This window comes from Chiloscyllium punctatum, chromosome 17 (genome assembly GCF_047496795.1).
Source record: "Chiloscyllium punctatum isolate Juve2018m chromosome 17, sChiPun1.3, whole genome shotgun sequence".
Taxonomy (NCBI): Eukaryota; Metazoa; Chordata; class Chondrichthyes; order Orectolobiformes; family Hemiscylliidae; genus Chiloscyllium; species Chiloscyllium punctatum.
Window position 1 is genome coordinate 52979265 of NC_092755.1, and position 22444 is coordinate 53001708.

At 39.6% G+C, this 22444-nt stretch overlaps 1 protein-coding gene across 4 annotated transcripts; it reads left to right on the top strand.

Moving 5' to 3' along the window:
* Positions 1 to 121: 121 nt before the first annotated feature.
* gp1bb (glycoprotein Ib platelet subunit beta) lies at positions 122 to 21593 on the top strand. 4 transcript variants are annotated; one of them, XM_072587141.1, is made up of 3 exons: positions 122 to 192; positions 16655 to 16786; positions 19578 to 21593. In XM_072587141.1, the coding sequence occupies exons 2-3, from the start codon at positions 16726 to 16728 to the stop codon at positions 20162 to 20164; spliced, it is 648 nt and encodes a 215-aa protein (XP_072443242.1). In that variant the 5' UTR covers positions 122 to 192; positions 16655 to 16725; the 3' UTR covers positions 20165 to 21593. The 4 variants fall into 4 exon arrangements, with proteins under 4 accessions (XP_072443242.1, XP_072443244.1, XP_072443241.1 ...); XM_072587140.1 differs by lacking the exon at positions 122 to 192 and adding an exon at positions 7878 to 7991; XM_072587143.1 differs by lacking the exons at positions 122 to 192; positions 16655 to 16786 and adding an exon at positions 7325 to 7416.
* The last annotated feature ends 851 nt before the right edge of the window (positions 21594 to 22444 follow it).

Below are 22444 nucleotides of genomic sequence, written 5' to 3' on the forward strand. Positions count from 1 at the left end.
AAAGCTGCATGCTTCATATGCACCAGTTAATCTCATTTGATTTTACAAAATTGCACACAACTCATTGTACATTAATTCCTTTTTAAAGTAGTGTCCCGTTTTCTCATTGTCAGTCCATAGTCAACACTGGAAAGTTACAAATATCACTCCACTATTGAAGAAGGAATAAAGGCAGGAAAAAAGCAACCAAAGGTAAGTTAGCTTGATATCTGTCATGGTGGTAGAATTGATTACTAAGGAGGATACAGTTAGATGACTTGAAAAACTCAGGAATGGTCAGCATGGTTTTGTGAAAGGGAAATCAAGTTTAACAAGCCTGCTGGTGTTCTTTGAAAGTGGATAAAAAGGAACCAGAATATCTACTGTATTTCAATTTGCAGAAGGCATTTGACAGGTTCCACGGAAAGGGTTATTGCACACACTGGGAGTGTATAATAGCAGGCATTGATGATAAGTTAGCTGGCAGTATGTGGAGTATGCAAAAGTCAATCTTGTTCTGATTGACAGAATGCAAGCAGTGGGACCTGTGCTGGAGCCTTAGTGTCTTTGCAATTTATATCAATGACTAAGATGATGGAAGTAAAGCTAAATTTGCAGATGACACAAAGATACATAGGAAAATGTTTTGTGCAGAGGACTTAAGGAGGGTGCACCAATGGATTTAGGTGACAGGATAAGTGGGCAGATGGAACATAATGTAGGTGTATATGAAATTGTTCATTTTGATATCAAGACTAAAAAAGTTGAGTTTCAATTTAAATTGAGAACAACTACAAAATTCTGAGGTGCAGAGGGATCTAAATCATGATCTTTGGTGAGTCACAAAAATGTTAGTTTGCAGGTCCAGCAAGTAATTAAGGAGTCGAATGGAATGCTAATCTTTATTATGAAGGGAATTTAATATAAGGTAAGGATGTTATGCTTCAATGATTTCGGGCTTTGATGGTGCCACATTTCAAATACTATCTGTGTATTTCTCTCAGTATTTAAGGAAGGATAGACATGCATTGGAAGTGATTCAGAGAAGGTTTACCAGATTGATACCTCGAATAAGCAAATTGACTTATGAAGGAAGGTTGGGCAGACTGGGTTTGTATTCACTGGAATTGAGAAGAGTGAGGACTGACCTGATTAAACTGCATAAGATTCTGGATGGTCTTGCCAAGGTGGACATGGGAAGGATGTTTTCTCTTGTGGATTACTGAGAAATAGGGAGCACGGTTTAAAAATTATGGGTTACCCATTTCAGACAATATTGTGTGATTTTGGAAATCTGTCTCAGACATCAGTGGATGCAGGGTCATTGAATACTTTTAAGGTGGAAATAAATATTAGTCAAAGGAATCATGTATTGCCAGGCTATTTGGGAATGTAGAATTAAAAACACAAACAGATCTGTCAGGAACATTTTGAATGGCAAGCAGGCTCGAGTGGCCTACATCTGCTTCTAATCTAGATATTTTTATGCAACTTTCAATGCCTTTTTGTAATTGCCAACTTCTAAAACTTTGAATTCATTGATTATATGGTATGTCTATTTCCTTATAATGTGAGAAAATTTGTGTTTGCCCTCATCTCTTATCTTGAAAACAATGCTAATTTCAGCCCAGGAGAATAGGACAATTATAACAATTCCACAGCTTCTAAACTTTGTTTTCCTGTCATTGCTTTTCATTACTCTGTAGCACATCACAAAATACTAATGATGCCACCAGGAATACCCCTACAATTCTATTTTCCGATGAAACTATTGTACCATAATATATATTAGCTGCATCTGCTGAGATATAGTTTAGAGTTTGGCAAAAGAAGACCAGGAAGCTGATAAAGAAACAGAAAATGAAGTATGAAATTAAATTAGTAAAAATATAAAAATGGGCTGTAAAAGCATGCCTACTTATGTAAATTGAAAAATATTAACAATGACAAATGTGTGCCCATATAGTTAAAGATGAGAATTTACAATGGGAATAAAGAAATGGCAGAGAAGCTACACAAAAACATTGTGCATGTCTTCACAGATGAAGATGCAGTACAACCTTCCAGACTACTAGACAAACAAGGGATTAGCAAGTATGAGGACTGGAAAGAAATTTGTATTAGTAAGAAAGTAACACTAGAGAAATTAATAGGATTGAAATATGGTATCTTCCCAAGGACATGATGGTGTACATCCAAGAGTGTGGGAAGAGGTCTCTATCACGATAATGGATGATTGTTATCTTCCAAAATGTTATGGATTCTGGAATTTGTTCCCGCAGATTGAAAAATATCAAATGTAACCACTTTATCTAAGAAAGAAGGAAACGGAAAAATGGGGAACTACATAACTTTTGTCTACCATCATCCGTAGAGAAATCTATTCTAACGACTGATAATTGGTCACTTAGAAATAATCATAAAACTAGGTGAATTCAACATGGATTTATAAAAGGGGAAACATATTCGACAAAGCTTTTTGAGCTTTTATTTGAAGACATATTTAACAGAACAGATAAAGGAGGGCACCGATGAATGTGCTTTACTTGGATTTTAGAAAGGCTTTTGAGAACATCCTACACAAGTAGTTTGAAAACAAAATTATATTGCAAGGAATTGTAGGCAATACACTAGCATGGACTGAGAATTAATTAATGGACAGAAGCAGACAGTAGGAAAATTTCACATTGGCAGGCTGTGATGAGTGCTGCACCACAAAAATCTCTGCTTGGGCCACAACTATCCCCAACTTGTATCAATGATTTGGGTGTGGGGATAAATTTTCCAAATTTGCTGATGACTCAAGTCATGTGGGAAAGCGAGTTATGATGAGGTTACAAAGATATTTCAATGGGATTTGGACAGGTTAACAGAAAGATCAAAAACATGGCAGATTGAATATAAATGTGAATAAATGTGAGATTATCCACTATGCTAGAGAGAACAGAGGCACTGAATAGTTCTAAAATGGTGGAAGATTGAGATAAGTAAACATCCAAAGGAGTCTGGGTATCTTCGCTCATAAGTCACTGAAAGCCAACTTGCAGGTAGAGCAAGGAATTAGAAAGGCCACTTTTGAAAGGTTCTTTATTGCAAGAGGACTGGATACAAGAATAAAGATAAATTTCTGTAATTGTACAGAAACTTGTTGAGATCTCTTCTAGAAAACAGAAAGGTACTTACCATAGAAAGAGTGCAACAAAGTTCACCAGACAGATAATGCATCTACCCTTATATTTCATGTACTTAGTCAAAGCCAGCTTTCTCCAATATAACATTTATGGCATTTCCAACAACCTCAATTTACACAATTTATTGTTATAAGGAGGTTTCTTTTAATGTTACAATCTGCACATATGAGTTATTGCAAACAGTTATGTAAATATATTCCTGGACAGATGTGAATTCTCACGATTTGATTGGTGCTTCAAATTGGGTCAAAATCCAGAATGCTCTCCCACTAGTCCATTAGGCAGTGGTTGGCTGGTAGTGTCCTCAAGAACCTATGGGAAAAGGAGTGGGCTTATCCTATCGCTGGTTCCCTGAGAAGATTATCAAAGTCATTTGGCAGAGTGCTTCATTGCAGGAACTTGACATAGTCGATATTAAGTGTTTACTTCCTCAAGCTGGGGCATCCAGAACACAGTGGCAGAGTTTAATGTTAATTGTGCAATCATTTAAAGTGGAGACAAGAAGAAATTTCCTCGGTCATCAGCTTGTGAACCTTTAGATGTCTCTACCCCAGGGGGTTGTTCATGATCCATTGTTGAGTATATTTAAGGTGGGATAGACCAATTTAAGCCATTCAGAGAATCAAAGGATATAGGCAGGAGAATTGAGGTGAGCCAGAGGAGTAACCATGATTAGATATAATAGTGGAGCAGACTTGAATGAAATGTATTTTGTTATGTTTTATTAAGCACAATTTTCTAATTTCATCTTCCTGTGTTTTTCATCCATTACTTACTTGATTAAATACTGCTGTTATTCTCAAATGATTCTTGGATTGAAGAAGATGGACGAAGATTTGCCATCTGAGGTAGTTTGGGTTGAGGTTAGGAATAGGAGAGGTGAGGTCACCCTGTTAGGAGTCTTTTACAGGCCTCCTAATAGTCCTAGAATCGTTGAAGAAAGGATTGTGAAGATGATTCAGGAGAAGAGTGACAGTAATAGGGTGGTTGTTATGGGGGACTTTAACTTTCCTGATATTGATTGGGAAAGCTATAGCTCAAGTTCGTTAGATGGGTCAGTGTTTGTCCAATGTGTGCAGGAGAGTTTCCTGACACAATATGTAGATAAGCCAACAAGAGGTGAGGCCATACTGGATTTGGTTCTGGGTAACGAACCAGGCCAGGTATTAGAACTAGAGGTAGGTGAGCACTTTGGGGACAGTGACCACAATTCGGTGATTTTTACTCTAGTGATGGAGAGGGATAAGTGTGTACTACAGGGCAAGAGTTATAGCTGGGGGCAGGGAAATTATGATGCGGTGAGGCATGACTTAGGATGTGTCGATTGGAAAAGTAGATTCCAAGGCAAGAGCGTAATTGATATGTGGAACTTGTTCAAGGAGCAACTATTGAGTGTCCTTGATAAGTACGTACCTATCAGGCAGGGAGGAAAGGGTCGTGTGAGGGAGCCGTGGTTTAATAAGGAATTGGAATCCCTTGTTAAATGGAAGAGGGCGGCCTTTGTAAAGATGAGGCGTGAAGGTTCAATAGGGGCGATTGAGAGTTATAAGGTAGCCCGGAAGGACCTGAAGAGAGAGCTAAGAGCGGCAAGGAGGGGACATGAAAGGTCCTTAGTTGGTAGGATTAGGGAAAACCCTAAGGCTTTCTATAGGTATGTTAGGAATAAAAGAATGACTAGGGTAGGAATAGGTCCAATCAAGGATAGTAATGGGAAGTTGCGTGTGGAGGCTGAAGAGATTGGGGAGGCACTGAATGAATACTTTTCGTCAGTATTCACTCAGGAACAGGACATTGTTGTCGATATGAGTACTGAGGCATGAATAAGTAGAATGGATGGCTTTGAGATATGTAGAGAAGAGGTGTTGGAAATTCTGGCAAGGGTGAAAATAGATAAGTCCCCTGGGCCTGATGGCATTTATCCTAGGATTCTCTGGGAAGCAAGGGAGGAGATTGCAGAGCCATTGGCCTTGATTTTTGTGTCCTCTTTGTCTACAGGAGTAGTGCCAGAGGACTGGAGGCTAGCAAATGTGGTTCCCTTGTTCAAGAAGGGGAGTAGGGATAATCCTAGTAACTATAGGCCAGTGAGTCTCACTTCTGCTGTGGGCAAAGTCTTAGAGAGAATTGTAAGGGATAGGATTTATGCACATCTGGATAAGAATAATGTGATCAAAGATAGTCAGCATGGTTTTGTGAAGGGCAGGTCGTGCCTCACAAACCTTATTGAATTCTTTGAGAAGGTGACTAAGGAGGTAGATGAGGGGAAAGCGGTAGATGTGGTATATATGGATTTTAGTAAGGCGTTTGATAAGGTCCCCCATGGTAGGCTACTGCAGAAAATACAGAGATATGGCATTGAGGGTGAGTTGGAGGTTTGGATTAGGAATTGGCTGGCTGGAAGAAGACAGAGGGTAGTAGTTGATGGCAAAGGTTCATCTTGGAGTGCCGTCACTAGCGGTGTTCCGCAAGGATCTGTTTTGGGACTGTTGCTGCTTGTCATTTTTATAAATGACCTGGAGGAAGGGTTAGAAGGTTGGGTGAGCAAGTTTGCGGATGATACGAAAGTCGGAGGAGTTGTAGACAGTGAGGAAGGATGTGGCAGGTTACAGCAGGATATAGATAAGCTGCAGAGCTGGGCAGAAAGGTGGCAAATGGAGTTCAATGTAGCTAAGTGTGAGGTGATTCACTTTGGTAAGAGTAACAAAAAGATGGGGTACTGGGCTAATGGTCGGATACTTGGTAGTGTGGAAGAGCAGAGGGATCTTGGTGTCCATGTACACAGATCTCTGAAAGTTGCCACCCAGGTAAATAGTGCAGTGAAGAAGGCATATGGCGTACTGGCTTTTATTGGTAGAGGAATTGAATTCCGGAGTCCTGAGGTCATGCTGCAGTTGTATAAGACTCTGGTGCGGCCGCATCTGGAATATTGTGTGCAGTTTTGGTCGCCATACTATAGGAAGGGTGTGGAGGCACTGGAACGGGTGCAGAGGAAGTTTACCAGGATGTTGCCTGGTATGGTAGGAAGATCCTATGAGGAAAGGCTGAGGCACTTGGGGTTGTTTTCATTGGAGAAAAGAAGGTTTAGGGGTGACTTTTTAGAGGTGCACAAGATGATTAGGGGGTTAGATAGGGTTGACAGTGAGAACCTTTTTCCACTTATGGAGTCAGCTATTACAAGGGGGCATAGCTTTAAATTAAGGGGGCGTAGATATAGGACTGATGTTAGGGGTAGGTTCTTCACTCAGCGAGTCGTAAGTTCATGGAATGCCCTGCCAGTAGCAGTGGTGGACTCTCCCTCTTTATGGGTATTTAAGCGGGCATTGGATAGGTATATGGAGGATAGTGGGTTAGTGTAGGTTAGGTGGGCTTTGATCGGCGCAACATCGAGGGCCGAAGGGCCTGTACTGCGCTGTATTCTTCTATGTTCTATGTTCTATGTTCTAAGGATGAGAGGTGACTTGATAGAGGTGTACAAGATGATGAGCAGCATGCATAGAGTGGATAGCCAGAGACTTTTTCCCAGGGCAGAAATGGCTATCATGAGGGGATATAATTTTAAGGTAATTAGAGGAAGGTTTAAGGGAGGTGTCAGAGGTAGGTTTTTTACGCAGAGAGTGGTGGGTGCATGGAATGACTGCCAGCAGTGGTAGTAGAGGCAGAGACATTAGGGACATTTAGCGACTCTTGGATAGGAACATGGAGGATAGTACAGTGAAAAGTATGTAGGTTAGTTTGATTGTAGAGTAGGATAACGTTTGGCACAACATCAAGGACCAAAGAGCCGGTACTGTGTTGTACTATTCTATGTTCTATGTAGAAGTGCAGTCCAAATATGTGCAAGGTGGGTGGAGGGGCCATGCTAAATTGCGCATAGTGTTCAGGATGTATAGGTTAGTTGCATTAGCCCTAGGAGCTTGTTTCACCATTACTGGGCTTCTTAAAAATAATTCTTCCACGGGGTGTGGATATTGTTGGCTACTTATTGCCCTTGATGGGATGATGATGAATTGTCTTCTTTAATGTCTGCATTGTGTATTGTGTCGGTATACTCATAGTTCTACTTGGAGTGGGTGTGGGTGTGTGTGCGTGTGTGTGAAGTTCTTATTCGAGTTTCTGTACTAGTTTGATATAATTGAATAACTGGCTCGGCCATATCAGAAGGTAACTATGCAACTATGAGACAGAAATTTGTAAGAGTCATAGGCATCTTTTCCTGAAAGACATAGTGAACCATTTAAGGGAGCAGAAGGTATGTTTTTTTCAGGAGACCTCTAGATTATTCCAAAGTTTGAGCTGGATACACTGTACGAAAATGTGCATTGTTTGACAGTAATTGTAACAGAAAGGAAGTCTACGTATCTTCAGTGAAAGTAGTGTTTATCTCCAAGAGACTTTATTTTATCGTGATGAATGTTATTCCATTTGTATTAGTGAAATCTAAATTCGCCTGGCCTCAGAGATCATGTGGTGAGAGCATTTAATTTACACTGAAGGAAGCGCATTTTAACTGCAGCATTACAGCAAAGGCAACTGCTGCCTTTGTTTTGTTTGCAAAGTTCTGAATTCCATTCAGCAGGTTTCGTTATCATACTGAGATGATGTGCAATTCCAAGAGGGTGTCAGAGATAACACCAAAAGAAAACTGCCAACTCATCTACTACAGCAGCCGGATATATTTAAATATCTTCGGAAAGCTGATTAGCCTGTTTGGAGCCCATCTTTTGTGTAGGCGCTTCACATCCATAGTTGAAAGCCGTCAAGCAGCAGCGCCAACGTTGAAACGATTAAAGGAGGGATAAGTAAAGACTTTGATGCTCAATTTAGGTAAGAAGACGGGGCGATACAAGGAAGTAAAATGTTCTATGATCAAAAGGGGGGAAAACCGCAAATACTCGGCAGCTCAGACGTCATATATGGAGAGAGAGGGATTTTTCAGGTTAATGACCTCGCCTGAAATGATAATGCGACCTTTCTTTCCATTATGATACCTGACCTATTGATAATTTCAACGCCTTCTGTTTTCAATAGCGCATTTTCAGAATTTTATTTGCGTTAAAGAGGGTCATAGGTTTGCAATGAGAGGAGAAAATGGGAGAGAGTGTGAGACACTTGAACTGTACGAAGGCATATGTATTTCGGAGATTACAGCAATGATGGCATCAAAGCTCAAATAAACAGATGTGTTCATGGTATTACAAGGCTGTAATGGAGTAGGACGCTAGAGGTTTGAAGTGGGAGAATGCAGTTTATTTTAGCCAGCTGAGAACTGGCTCCAAGGGAGAAGGGCTCCAAGGATGGTGGTGGAGGGTTGCTTTTCAGACTGGAGGCCTATGGCGAGTGGTGAGCCACAAGCATCACTGCTGGGTCCACTGTTTTTTGTCATTTATATTAAAGATTTGGATGCAAATTTAGGAGGTATAGTTAATAAGTTTGCAGATGCACCAAAATTGTTGGTGTAGTTGACAGCCAAGTGGAGTATCTTAGAGCACAATGAGATCTTCATCAGATGGAGTGGCACAGTGGGAGATGGAGTTTAATTGAGGTAAGTGTGAGGTGCTGCATTTGGAAAAACAAATCAGGGCAGGGCTTATACCCTTAATGGTTAGTTCCTGGAGAGAGTTACTGAGCAAAGAGATCTTGGAGTGCAGGTTCATAGTTCCTTGAAAGTAGAGCTTCAGGTAGACAGGTTAGTGAAGAAGATGTTTGGTAAGCTTGCCTTTATTGGTCAGTGCATTGTGTGCAGGAGTTGGGAGGTCATGTTACAGCTAGGCCACTTTTGGTATACTGCGTTCAGTTCTGGTCTCCCTGCTAAAGGAAGGATGTTTTGAAATTTGAAAGGGTTCAGAAAAGATTACAAAGATGTTGCCAAGTTTGAAGGCTTTGGGCTAGAGGGTGAGGCTGAATTGGCTGGGGTTATTTTCCCTGAAATATCTGAGGCTGAGGGTCATCTTATAGAAATTTATAAAATCACGAAGAGCATAAATAGGGTGAGTAGACAGGGTCTTTTCCCTCAGGTAGCGGAGTCCAAAATGAGAGGGCATTGGTTTAAGGTGAGAGGGAAAAAAATTTAAAAGGGACTGAAGAGCAAGCTTCTTCATGCAGAGGGTAGTGTGTGTATGGAATGAGCTGCCAGTGAAAGTGGTGGAGGCTAGTACAGTTACAACATTTAAAAGGTATAAGGATGGTAATATGAACAAAAAGGATATAAAGGTGTATGGGCCAAATGGTGGCAAATGGGACTAGATTAACTTAGGATACCTGGTCAGCATGAATGAGTTAGACCGGAGGATCTGTTTCTGTGCTGTCTGTGACTCTATCATTCTATGCTCGGTAATGTTTGTTGTATAATTTGGGATGTTTCCCAATTGTTCCGTTTGGACAATTTCTTTGAGCAGACTGGTATCTCCATAATTCAAACTCTCGCCCAAACATTTAGATCTCCCAAAAATAACAATTGCACCCCATTTACAGCAAGTAGTTTAGCAAAAAAAATCACTAAACACTGCCTAAAATGAATAATGACTTTATTCTTAATTAAGCATTTTCTGAAAATAGAGATGTAGAAAGTGCAGTAAAAGTTTAGTATTAGCCTATAAGATATGAAAATCAATTTTAAATATTTCAAAATATCATGCTAGTTAACAAGATTTTAAAACAAATGTTTTCTCCCACCCTACATTGTGTGATTTATTTGAACAGTCTGTTATACTTGGGGGAAGAATTCCAGGTGATTCTCCTAGAGTAGATTCAGTTAAAACTGTCCAGAACTGCACTCAACTAGCTATAATAGTCTTTGAGGTGTCTGTCAATGTTTCACTGAATTGTGACAGGAGATTGAGGGAAAATGTACAAAACAAAACCCATTAACTCTGGATTTCCCATGAAAATGAAAGTAATGCATTACCCTGTAATTTACACCAGAGGAATTCATTGATGTTATGATCATCCTATTGGAGTCAACTCTCAGCACTTGTGTGCTGAAGCTTGGTGTTGAACTGTTACTGTCACCCTATATTTCACTCTCCAAAAATCAGAACTTAGAGTGGTCTCATTAAAGATCTATAAACCTACAAATGTTAACAGTCATTAAATTCTATTTGTAATATCTTGCATCAACAAGGACAAGTGGATCTTTGATACTAACTCCCAATCAGCATTTCAATGTGTTATATTTCAGGTAAGGAGAGCAGCTTTAATTCTGAATGGGGTGCATTGAAAATGGTCATAAATAAGGACATGCATTTTTAAATTGGTCATTGGATACATAAAGATGGTGGGTGATTTTACTTGGATGTAGAATAAAAGCAAATTTTATTTCCAGTGATAGGGGAACGGCACTTTAGGGGAACTTCACTTTACAAACTCACTTTGCTCCACCTGACTGAAAACAAAGGATGCAAAACCCTTGGATGTATCTAATAATTATTCCAGGGTAATTCAGAATTTCCAAAATAAAATGTTAGGACTGTTTTGTTTCAATAACAAACATTTGTATTTAAAAGATGTCTTAAAGTCACGCAGACAGCTAATTTGACTAAAGACAATTAGTCAATATCGGTATCAAGTTAAAGAAGCAGATGACTGTGTTAAGTCTCAAGCAAATTTTGTAAGCCAAGAGAGGGAGGAGTTCAAGTGGAGATTCCAGAATTGAAAATATATATCTAAGACGCACCAGAGGGTAGTAATGTTTCAGTCATTCATGAGTTGGTAGCTGTTTTTCCTTTGAGAAATGAGGTTGAGTTCAAGCTCTACTCCAAAGACTTGAGGGTACACTGAAGGAAGGCAGTATTACTAGACATTCTGACTTTTGGATAAAACTCTTAACCAAACAATAACAATCTGCCATTTCAGTTAGAAGGAAGATATCCAATTTGCATCATTACAAAGACAAGTGGATTTCTCCTTTGTATCGAAGGCCAAATTTAGCCTTGGAGAAAGTGAGGACTGCAGATACTAGAGATCAGAGCTGAAAATGTGTTGCTGGAAAAGTGCAGCAGGTCAGGCAGCATCCAAGGAGCAGGAGAATCGATGTTTCGGTCATGAGCATTTCCTGATTCCTGAAGAAGGGCTCATGCCCGAAACGTCGATTCTCCTGCTCCTTGGATGCTGCCTGACCTGCTGCAAATTTAGCCTTGAACTAGCACTAAATAAAAATTGACTGGTCATTATCTTTTGCAGTGTGTGGGACTTTGTTTGAAATAAGTTAGGAGCTGTTTCCTACTTTACAACAGTGACTTTGATTTCATTCATTCATGGGATGATGAAATCACTGCCTAGGCCAACATTTATTGTCCATCCCAGAGGGCAGTTAAGAGTCAACCACATTGCTCTGTGTCTGGAGTCACATGTAGGGCAGACCAGGCAAGGATGGCAGTTTCCTTCCCTAAAGGACATTAGTGAACCAGATGGGGTTTTACTTTGCTTTTACTTTCTCCAATTAAATAATATTCAATTCCTCTATTCTACCATATAAAGTGCATAACCTCGCATTTGTCCATATTATATTCTATCTGCAAATGTTTTCCTACTCACTTAACCTGACTAAATACCTTTGAGACTCTGTCCCATTCTCATCACTTGCATTTCCATATATTTTTGTGTCATCTGCAATCTTGGCTAAGTATATTCCCTGTCCTCATCCAAGTCATGAATGGTTATTGTAAATGACTGTGACTCCAAAACTAATCGCTGGGTCCTTCCACTAGTTGCAGATTGCCATACTGTAAATGCACCCATTATCCCAATGCCACGTCCAACACAATGGACTCTTAATGAGTTAAATAGCCTAATGTGTGGTGCAGTATCAAATGCTTCCTGAAAATCCAAATATATTCCATCTACTGCTTCTGCTTTATCTGTCCTGCTTGTTTACTCCTCAAAGAATTCCAGTACATTTATCAAGTATCACTTCCCTTCCATAAAGCCATGCTGATTCTGCACAATCATATCATGTATTTTTAAATGCTCTGCAGTTCTATTCTTTATAATACTTTCTAACATTTTCCCAAGAACAAACTTCAAGCTGATTGGTCTATCATTTCCATTATTTTGTCTCCATTTTTAAATGCTCCTCATGGTAGTCTGGTTAGCGAGGTTAGATCACATGGATTATAGAGAGAACTAGTTATTTGGATGCAGAACTGGCTCAAAGATTGGGGGTGGTGGTGGAGGTTTGCTTTTTGGACTGGAGGCCTGTGCGCTGTGTGCCACAATGATAAGTGTTGGGTCCACTGCTTTTTGACATTTATATGAAGGATTTGGATGTGAACATAGGAAGTATGGTTAGTAAGTTTGACACCGAAATTGAGTTGTAGTGAACAGTGAGGAAGGTTACCTTAGAGTACAATGGGATCTTGATCAGATGGTCCAATTGGCTGTGAAATGGTGGATGGGATTTAATTTAGATAAATGTGAGGTGCTGCATTTTGGAAAGGCAAATCAGGACAAGACTTATACCTTCAATTGTAAGCTTCTGGGGAGTGTTGCTGGACAAAGAGACCTTGGAGTGCAGGTTCATAGTTCTTTGAAAGTAGAGCTGTAAGTAGATAAGATAGTGAAGAATGCATTTTATATGCTTGCCTTTATTGGTCAGTGCAATGAGCTTAGGCACCTTTTGGAATACTGCATGCAATTCTGGTCTCCCTGGTATAGGAAGGATGTTGTGAAACTTGAAAAAGGTTAGAAAAATATTACAAGGATATTGCCAGGATAGGAGGATTTGAGTTATAGGGAGAGGCTGAATAGGCTGGGGCTATTTTCCTTGGAGCATCAGAGGCTGAGGGGTGACCTTATAGAGGTCTATACAAACATGAAGGACATAGATAGGCTGGATAGCCAAGGTCTTTTCCCCAGGGTGGGGGAGTCCAAAACTAGAGGGCTTAGGTTTCAGGTGAGAGGGGAAAGTTTTAAAAGAGATCTAAGGGGCAACTTGTTCATAAAGAGGATTGTGCAGGTATGGATTGAGCTTCCAGAGGAAGTGGTGGAGATTGGTACAATTGTAACATTTAAAAGGCATCTGGATGGGTATGTGAATAAGAAGTGTTTAGACAGATTTGGGCCAAATGTGACTAGATTTACTTAGGATATCTGTTCAGCATGGACAAATTGGACCAAAGGGTTTGCTGTATATATCTTGATGACTGTTTATGTTACATTGGCAGTTTTCCAGTCCTCTAGTTGTTTCCCAGAATCTAAACATTCCTGGAAGATTACCACCAGAGTATCCACTATCTCTGCTGTTACTTCTTGTAATATTCTAGGCTGTATCACATCAGGTCCAGGGATGTATTGTATTCATCTTCAGCCAAAATAGTTTCCCTGTCACTTTTTCTCTAGTGATAATTGCTCTCCTCTTCTGCTCCCTGAACATTTAGTAATTTTGAAATGCTATTAATGTTTTCAACTTTAAAGAATGGTTCAACGGATTCATTCAACTCCTCTGCCATTTTTTGATTCCCCATTATTATTTCCCCACCCTCATTCTCTAAGGGGCCTATGTTCATTTTCATCTTTCTCTTTTTATATATTTAAAGATGTTTTTGTGACCCATCTAGATATTCCTTGTACATTTACCCTCAATGATTATTTTCTTTAGTTTGTTTTGGTCATCTTTTGTCAGTTTGTAAATCTTTCCCAATCATCTTACATACCATTACTCGTTGCTACATTGTATGTTTTTTTTAACCAGTCCCATTCTAGAATCCTTCTTCCTGTCTAGGATACATCTTTGCTGTGAGTCATGTACTATTTTCTAAAACATCTGCTGTTGTTCCTCATCCATCTTTGCTGCTGAACTCCTTTCCCATCCACTCCAGCCAGTTCTGCTCCCATTCCTTTGTGATTACCCTTATTTTAGTTTAATACAACAACTTCTAATTCAAGTTCCTCAGTGTTAAACTGAATGCTCAATTCTACCATGTTATAGGGACTTTTTTTTCCTGAGGGGATCTTTCACTCTGTCTTTATTTATAAAACCCGCTTTTTTACCTATCATCTGATCTAAAATAGCCAAATCCCTGGCTAGAGCTACAACACATTCTTCTCAGAAACTGTCCTGAATGCACTCTATTACTTCTTCCTCATGGATTCGTCTACAAATCTATCCCAATCTACTTATAAAGTTATTCGTGAATAATATACAGCCTTTGCTACATGTCCTCATTACTCCTAATGTATTCAATATCTCACCATCTCTTAGGTGGCTTATAGATTACTCCTTCTTTCCCTTTTTATTCTTTCCTCCATTATTATGGATTCTGCATCTTCCAAGTCAAGATCATTTGTTGCTATTATATTTATGACATTCCTTACCAACACTGCTACCTCACTATCCTTTCTTCCTGCTTGTCCTTTCAGAAGCTCACATTATTTAGTTCCTAGTTTTGATCTGCTTCTCACTATGTCTCTGTAACAGCTATAAGATCAGATCAGTTAACTTGTTTTTGTACTGTTAAATCATCTGTTGTATTATGAATATTATACATACTGAAGCAAAAAGCCATAATTTTTGATTTGTTACCACTTTTTTCCACGTTCAACCCTATTATTTGCTGTTTTTTCTGTTTATATTCTCTGTCCTTCCTATCCCTCTCTGAATATCGTTATCAATGCTACCATATCCTTTTGTTTTGTACATAGCGTCTCCTCTCACCCGCCCGTCATTTAATTTATAATTGTCCATCATACTCTAAACCCTTTAGACCTGACTCGAGTTACTCTGAAATATTATCGGTCAAATAAATCAACGAATTTTAAACAACCAAACAGTAGAAGTGAAAATACGAATAACTACAGAGTTCAACGACTTTTTGAAGGCAATGAGTTCATGTTATGACTTGTTGGTCTAATATCGCGTGTACTCTATGCAGGTCTGAACGAGATAGCGGGATGGGACTGTTGATTTCAGCGAAGGTGTTTGTTGTGACTTAGCCCCTTTATCAGTTGGAGCAGAGATCACTCTCTTCAGCAGGAATGGTGCTGTCGAAGTTTTTAAAAAAGTGAAGACGTTTAGTGTGAATAGATTGGGTTTAAAACAATGCACCCAAATAATGTTAAAAAGCACACAACACCAGGTTATAGTCCAACAGGTTTAACTGGAAGCACACTAGCTTTCGGAGCGACGCTCCTCCATCAGGGGATTGTGACTTTGACCTGATGGAGGAGCATCGCTCCGAAAGCTAGTGCGCTTCCAATTAAACCTGTTGGGCTATAACCTGGTGTTGTGTGATTTTTAACTTTGTACACCCCAGTCCAACACCGGCATCTCCAAATCATCACCCAAATAATGGAATGTAAAATTGATTTCTCTATAATTTAGCCGAGAAGAAAGAAGGAATTTTTGTGGGAAGCAATATGTGTCTCGTTTGGTAAGCGTAGATAGGAATTTGACATACATGAATAACTACCGATGCCAAAACACAATCGCGTGTGGAGTCGATCTAATGTTTTAGGGCAGGATTGCAAAAAAAACCTTTTTTCTCAGCCGGTAGGTCAGAATGATTGGGAAGTACACATCCATATCGAATAACTTGTTCGATGGGCAGGTTTATTCCTGATTTATTCTGTTCATGGTGTTTCTTGTGAAATTACATGTGAGTAAAATGATCAGCACATTGGAAGGGGCTCATCAATAATTGACTGATGCGAGTACCTGAGATTTCTTGTTATGTCTTACACGGGGGCCCAGTGGGATTGCCACCCACAGACCCAACATGGACCCATTTTATCTTAAGAAACGTCTATCTTAAGAAGGCGGGATGTAGGATTTCTGTCAGTTGATTCAAACACATTTAATGCAAGAAAAGTGCCCCCAAAGTAATTTTGTTTTTACGATTTTAAGGAGACATTGAGAAGACTAGACAAATACAAGGTACATGTTCTTAGCGATGGCATATGATAAATCAAACGAGAAAGAATTGCTAGGGAGCAAGGCAAGATGGGAAACAGGAGCAGTTGTAGGCTTTTTGGTCCTTCAAGCCTACTCCGCCAGGCAATATGATCATCACCCTTCATCTAACTCAGTCCTCTGTTTCCACTTCCTCCCCATATCATTTGAACCCTCTAGTCCTCAGGACTATATATAAAACCCCTTCTTGAAAGCTTTCAATGTTTTGGCCTCAACCGCTTTCTGTGGCAGAGAATTCCACAAGATCGTCACTCTCTGGGTAAAGACATTTCTGCTTGACTCAGTCCAAAGTGGCCTCCTCAGTTTCTTTAGATTGTGTCCCCGGTTCAGGACTCCCCATCATCATGGACATTCTTCCTTCCTTTACCCTGTCTAGTTCTGATAATATGTTATGGGTTTCTATGAGCTGCCCCCTTATTCGTTGATGAATATGTGTACATCATAGAACTGGTCCTGATTGAAATAACTACAAACATAAAATCCTGCTTCCTAAAGCAAATCTTCCTTATACAAAAAGGAAAATGTAATTGGCTTATTCAATTTTACTCCCATTGTAACATTTTCATTGCTCTTTTTTTCATAGATCATCAAAGAGCACGTGGTTGAAGAGCATCAAAAATATCGCTCAGTAACAACTTCAATCTATAGATACTCATGTACTTGAGTATATACCATACCCCTCTCCTCGAGGCAATAGATAATAACATGAGAGCAGGTGAATAGTAGCATTCATGAAAAAAAATGGATAGATGCTGGAAAAAGAAATGAATGGGAAGTGTATGGGAAAAGAGCTAAAGAGTGGAACAAATTGAGCAAGTCTGTTATCGGCATGATGGTTGAAATTGGTTCATTATACTTGGGTTTTCAAAACAAATTAGGCATAATGTATACGCGATTATTTCTCATGTATGTATTTAACACTTCTTAATTGGACACATTGTTTGAGTTTATGAAGAAAGTCGAAAGTCACATGACACTGGATTATAGTCCAACAGGTTTATTTGAAATCACAAGCTTTCAGACCTCGGTCCTTCTTCAGGTAGCTAGTGAGAAAGGATGCACTGGACACAGAATTTATAAGTAAAAATCAAAGGGTCATACAATTGCAAATGTGTTGAATAAATCTAGATGGTTGTTAAGTCTTTAATCAGTTAGAATGAGATGCAGGTCTTAATTGTTTAATATGTTCAAGAAACACACAATCTGTAGAGTCAGTCATTGTGGCATTTAATAAATTCCTATTTTGGAAATAAAAACAGTCTGACTCCAGGTAATGTCACAGAGAGACTTTAAACAAGGTATCATACCTGAAGTGCATCATCTGACCTGAGATATCACCTCGTTTATACTGATAAAGCCTTAAGTTATATTGGGGCAGTGACTTGAAAGAAATTCTGGGATTTACATATTAATCAATCAAAACCTGCAACTCCATTCTAACTGATTAAAGACTTAACAGCCATCTAGGTTTTCCATCAGTTGTATGACCCTTTGATATTTTACTTATAAATTCTGTGTCTGTGTATACTTTCTCACTAGCTACATGAAGAAGGAGCAAGGCTCCAAAAGATTGTGGTTTCAAATAAACTTGTTGGATTATAACCCAGTGTTGTGTGATTTTTGACTCTGATCACTCCAATCCGATACCGGCACCTCCACATCATGGTTTCTGAAGAAAGTGCAACTCAGACACATTTGCCCATTTAGTTACTCAGCAAATGCATTTGCATCAAACAATCCACTGGCTCCTTCATACTCCTTCTCTGGTTCCAGCCCCTGATTTAGATGAAAATGGGAATCCATGGACAATTGGCTCCATGTGGCTCAATATAACTCTATGTTTCCACAATGAAACTCACAAACAATCATCGCCCAGCAATCGTACCATATATTTCATTTATCTTATTTCCCAGCCCCATGTGTGACTCTAGCAAATCTAGAATGGACTACAAGATGAAGTCATATTGATTTGTGGATTTGTGGCATTTTTTAAGATAGTTGGTCCATTCTTATTCCTTGTAGTTAATTTCTTTTCTTAAAGCCACTTTGATGTAAATTCCAAAATTGCTGGAGAAACTCAACAGGTCTGGCATCATCTGTGGACAAAAAGCAGAGTTAATGATTTGAGGCCAATGGCCTTTCTTTAGAACTTACAGTTGCTTGGAAAAAGGTGGTATTTAAGATGAATGCAGGGGTGGGATGGGGAAAGGAGTGGGTAGATATGTGGAGATGGAGTTCAGAGAGGCATCCTCTCAGCATTTAGCCTGTCAAGTCCCTTAAAATCCTATATGTTTCAATGAGATAATGTCTCATTCCTCCAAACTCCAGTGGGTAGAGTCCCGATCTGTTTAACTTTTCTCATAAGTCAATCCCTTCATACCAGGGACCATTACAGTGAATATTCTCAGAATTGCCTCCAATTAAACATTATCCTCACTTACATAAGGGGACCAAAACAACCCACGATACTCCAGAAGTGGTCTCACCAGTATCTTGTTGTTATGAAATTGATGGTGTGTACTGTACCTTTAAGACAGAGTGAATGCTGTTCTGCACTGAGAACTTAGAAGCACCTATGTCATATGACTAGATAATAGTCTCAGTGTGTACTGGAAAATGCAAAATATTTAACATTTGACTGTGAAATGGATACCTGAGTTGGTTGTTGTTTTGACAGCAATTCGGATCTAACCAATCAGTTTAAATTATATGCTATGATACTGAAACCCAGTTTGAGTTTATTGTTTTGCCAACATAAAATCAATGAAAAAAACCAATGTTGGGGATATTAAAAAGGTGGCATTTTGAAAATCAGAGAGTTACTGCTATAAGAGAGAGACCCAAAAGATTGAAACACTCTCAATCAAAGGTACCTTTTTCATATGAAACATCTTCACAGTAAAAAGATTTTCAGCCGAAAGAAGACAGACACCGAAGACAACAGCTGCTGCATGGTTTTGAAATTAAATTGATGTAAACTTAATGTGTTTTGTTGGAACAGTATGTTGTTATAGAGTTGGAGACAGGTAATAAGCAGTTAAGAGAAGGGGGGGGCTTACAATTGTGAATAGTTGTTATTTAAAGTTCACTTTTAGAGTTAAAGAATAAATTTTCATTAAACAATGGAATTTGGGAGTTCTCTGTCACTCATATTTTAACAGATTACGGGCGAGGTGAACTCTTCTGGGTGTTTAGTTTAATTAACAGAGGAGTTCCCTGACGTGTCGTGACACTTGTACAGTGCTATAACAATTCACTACTAATGTGTTGCAACTCCCTCGAAATAAGGGGTCAGCATTCCATTATCCTTTCTGATTCCAATTTTCAAGTTGTGTCTAATAATTAGACCTAAGAAGTCTGAATTTGTAATTTAGGTAGACGGGTTTTCTTTAACAAGTGTATTGGGCTATGTTAAAGCATTGCATTTGCTTTGTGTGTGCATTTCTGTTCTCTATCTGTCACATTTCACCTTTCTTTCCGAGCTAACCCGTGAATGTTGTCTGCAGGGATGTCAATGGTGAGACTGCAAGAGGTTTTCCTTGTGTTTCTCTCCTTGATTCCACTGGTTTTCCAATGTCCGCCGATCTGCCGCTGTACCGGAACGTCTACGGATTGCAGCAGCCGGGAAGTGAATGTTGACACCATTCCCAAACGCTTTGAGGCTGACGTCACCGAGATCAAACTGAACGACAACAAACTAACTTCCATCCCCAGCGGCTTATTCGACACTCTGAGGCAGCTGAGAGCAGTCTCATTGGACAGGAACCCATGGAGCTGTGATTGCGACATTTTATATCTGAGATCCTGGCTCCTCAAGCAGGAAAACCGATCTATGTACAAGGGATTAAAGTGCTCCTCACCGGCGGAGCTCCGGGGAAGGCTCATCTTGTATCTAACGGAGGATGAAATAATATCTAGCTGCCAGGACTGGTACTGTAACATGGTTCTGATCTGTCAGATCTTGCTCTTCGCCTTCATCATCATTCAGGCCATTCTGCTGATTGGTGTCATCGTCTTCCTCAGGAGATTTGAAAGGTTTGCCAAGGAGGCGACCCGGGCACGAAAAGACGATCATTTTCGGAATGCGATGTAAAATAAATGTTCACTGGGCCCAACGTTTTCAGAGTCCGGGGAAAAGGTTTATTTATTGCGCTTCCTGTACCCCACTTGACATTGTGCCCGTGTGACAATTATTTCAGTTTTCACCATTTTAGGCCTGTTACTGTAATTTCTCAGGTAGGTTAATAGAGGAGAAGTCCCGAGGAAATGTCAAGCTTACTTTGCTTAAAATTTATGCAAATATAAAGAGTCCTGGATTAACTAGCGAGTCTTACACGTTACGCCTCGTTTGAGATTGATTAATGGCGAGACTACGAGAATTTAAGATTTAGCTGTTAATGAAAATAATAAAGCTATTTTTCACGACGGCTTGGGAAGTTAAATACAAGCCGCGCTAACGTTTAGTCTCAACCCATCCAGATACTGGCAAGTAAGCGGGTGATACACCAAAAAGAGAACTAAGAATCGCTCAGCACTGCAGCAGTTGAAGAACTTTTTCCAAAAAAAAAGAATATTATTTCTAACGACGGTGGATGGGGCCTATTGATATTCCGGAATGCATTGAAAGGATTCTGGCGTTGTTTTGTACAGGGATAGAACAGTTAGCATTCTGAAATATATATTGTAAGCTTAGAATTTTTTTTTGTCATTGCTATAAATTTAACTCAGCAAAAGCTTTACTATTGTAATCAATCGATTGTGCTTTTTCTAACATAAGGTCTGCTGAGAAATGCTAAATACCGGTCATTTTGTAGCAGCTTTATCATTGATAGAATGAAAATTTGTTATAGCAAATATTATACCGTGAGAAATTATAGACAGTAGCTACCTGTATTGTGCATTTTTAAAAATGTGTTCATGGGATTTGGACATCATTGGTTAGGCCAGCATTTATTGACAATCACCTGATGAAGGAGCGTTGCTCCGAAAGCTAGTGCTTCCAATTAAACCTGTTGGACTATAACCTGGTGTGTGATTTTTAACTTTGTACACTCCAGTCCAACACTGGCATCTCCGAATCATGACTTCGATTCAAAACAGTAAGAAATACATAAAATCGAACGCATATGTTATGAGGCAGAATAAAGATAACGGCCTACTGGAATTACCATGGTGACGATACATTTGAAGTTGATCAATGTAAATTTTGGCGTTCAACACAATGTTGTGAAACCGTCGATAGTCTGCAGCATAGAAACTTGTCAATGAAGCCCTTAGCTTTGTCCAGATTTTAAATTACTGCCAATAACACAAGAACATGAATATTAAACGCACCATTTGGCAGTCGAACTATCCCTACCCATTCACCAGACACTGGCCTGAACTTTGCCGTCCCCATAGAGAGTAGATGCCCATTTATTTGGGGTGTGCGAGGCAGTGTAACTACTACCGCTTCTATCGTTCGAGATACCGTAATGTATCAAGTCTTTCTTGCGCTGAATAAAGATTATTTACTGCACCAATACGGTTATCTTGGTAGTTATCAATAGATACTAGCGTTTAAGAAATATTTCACAACGGAACCTCATTCGTGCCAATTGTACAAACGCACAATTTTTCAGTGAAATGTAAACTAAGACGGCCCGGGGTCAGCGTGGTGGCTCAGTGGTTGGCACTGCTGCCTCACAGCACCAGGGTCCCAAGTTCGATTCCAGCCTTGGGCGACTGTCTGTGTGGAGTTTGCACATTCTCCCCGTGTCTGCGTGGGTTTCTTCCCGTTGCTCTGGTTTCCTCCCACAGTCCAAAGATGTGCAGGTCAGTTGAATTGGCCATGCTAAATTACCCATAGTGTTAGGTGGGCACTAGGTGCATTAGTTAGAGGGAAATGGGTGGGTTACTCTTTGGCGGTCGGTGTGGACTGGTATGGGTCATAGGGCCTGTCCCCGCACTGTGGGGAATCTAATCCAATCTACTTGTCCGACGTGGAAACAAACACGTAGACATTGTTAAAAGAAATTCGATCCAATTGTATTGGAAAATAATAGATAGAAACCTACCAAATAATATGATGGAACTGCATTACATCTCATTCACATTCATAGCAAGGAACAAAGGAAGAAAGGAATAGGTCATTCAACCCTGCAACCAGCTCTGCCGTTGGATATCATGATTGGCAGTTCCCCTATCTCCGAGTCAGGGAGACTTGGGTTCTGGTCCCACCCACTGCAGCCGCGTGTTATAACGTGAATAGGCCTGAACAGGTTTATTAGAAAATATCTAACATGACTTATAATCTACCTCAACACCATATTTCTTGATGGCAGCCATAAATAAAAGTCTATCAATGTCTGCATTAAACTTAATGGCTGAATTT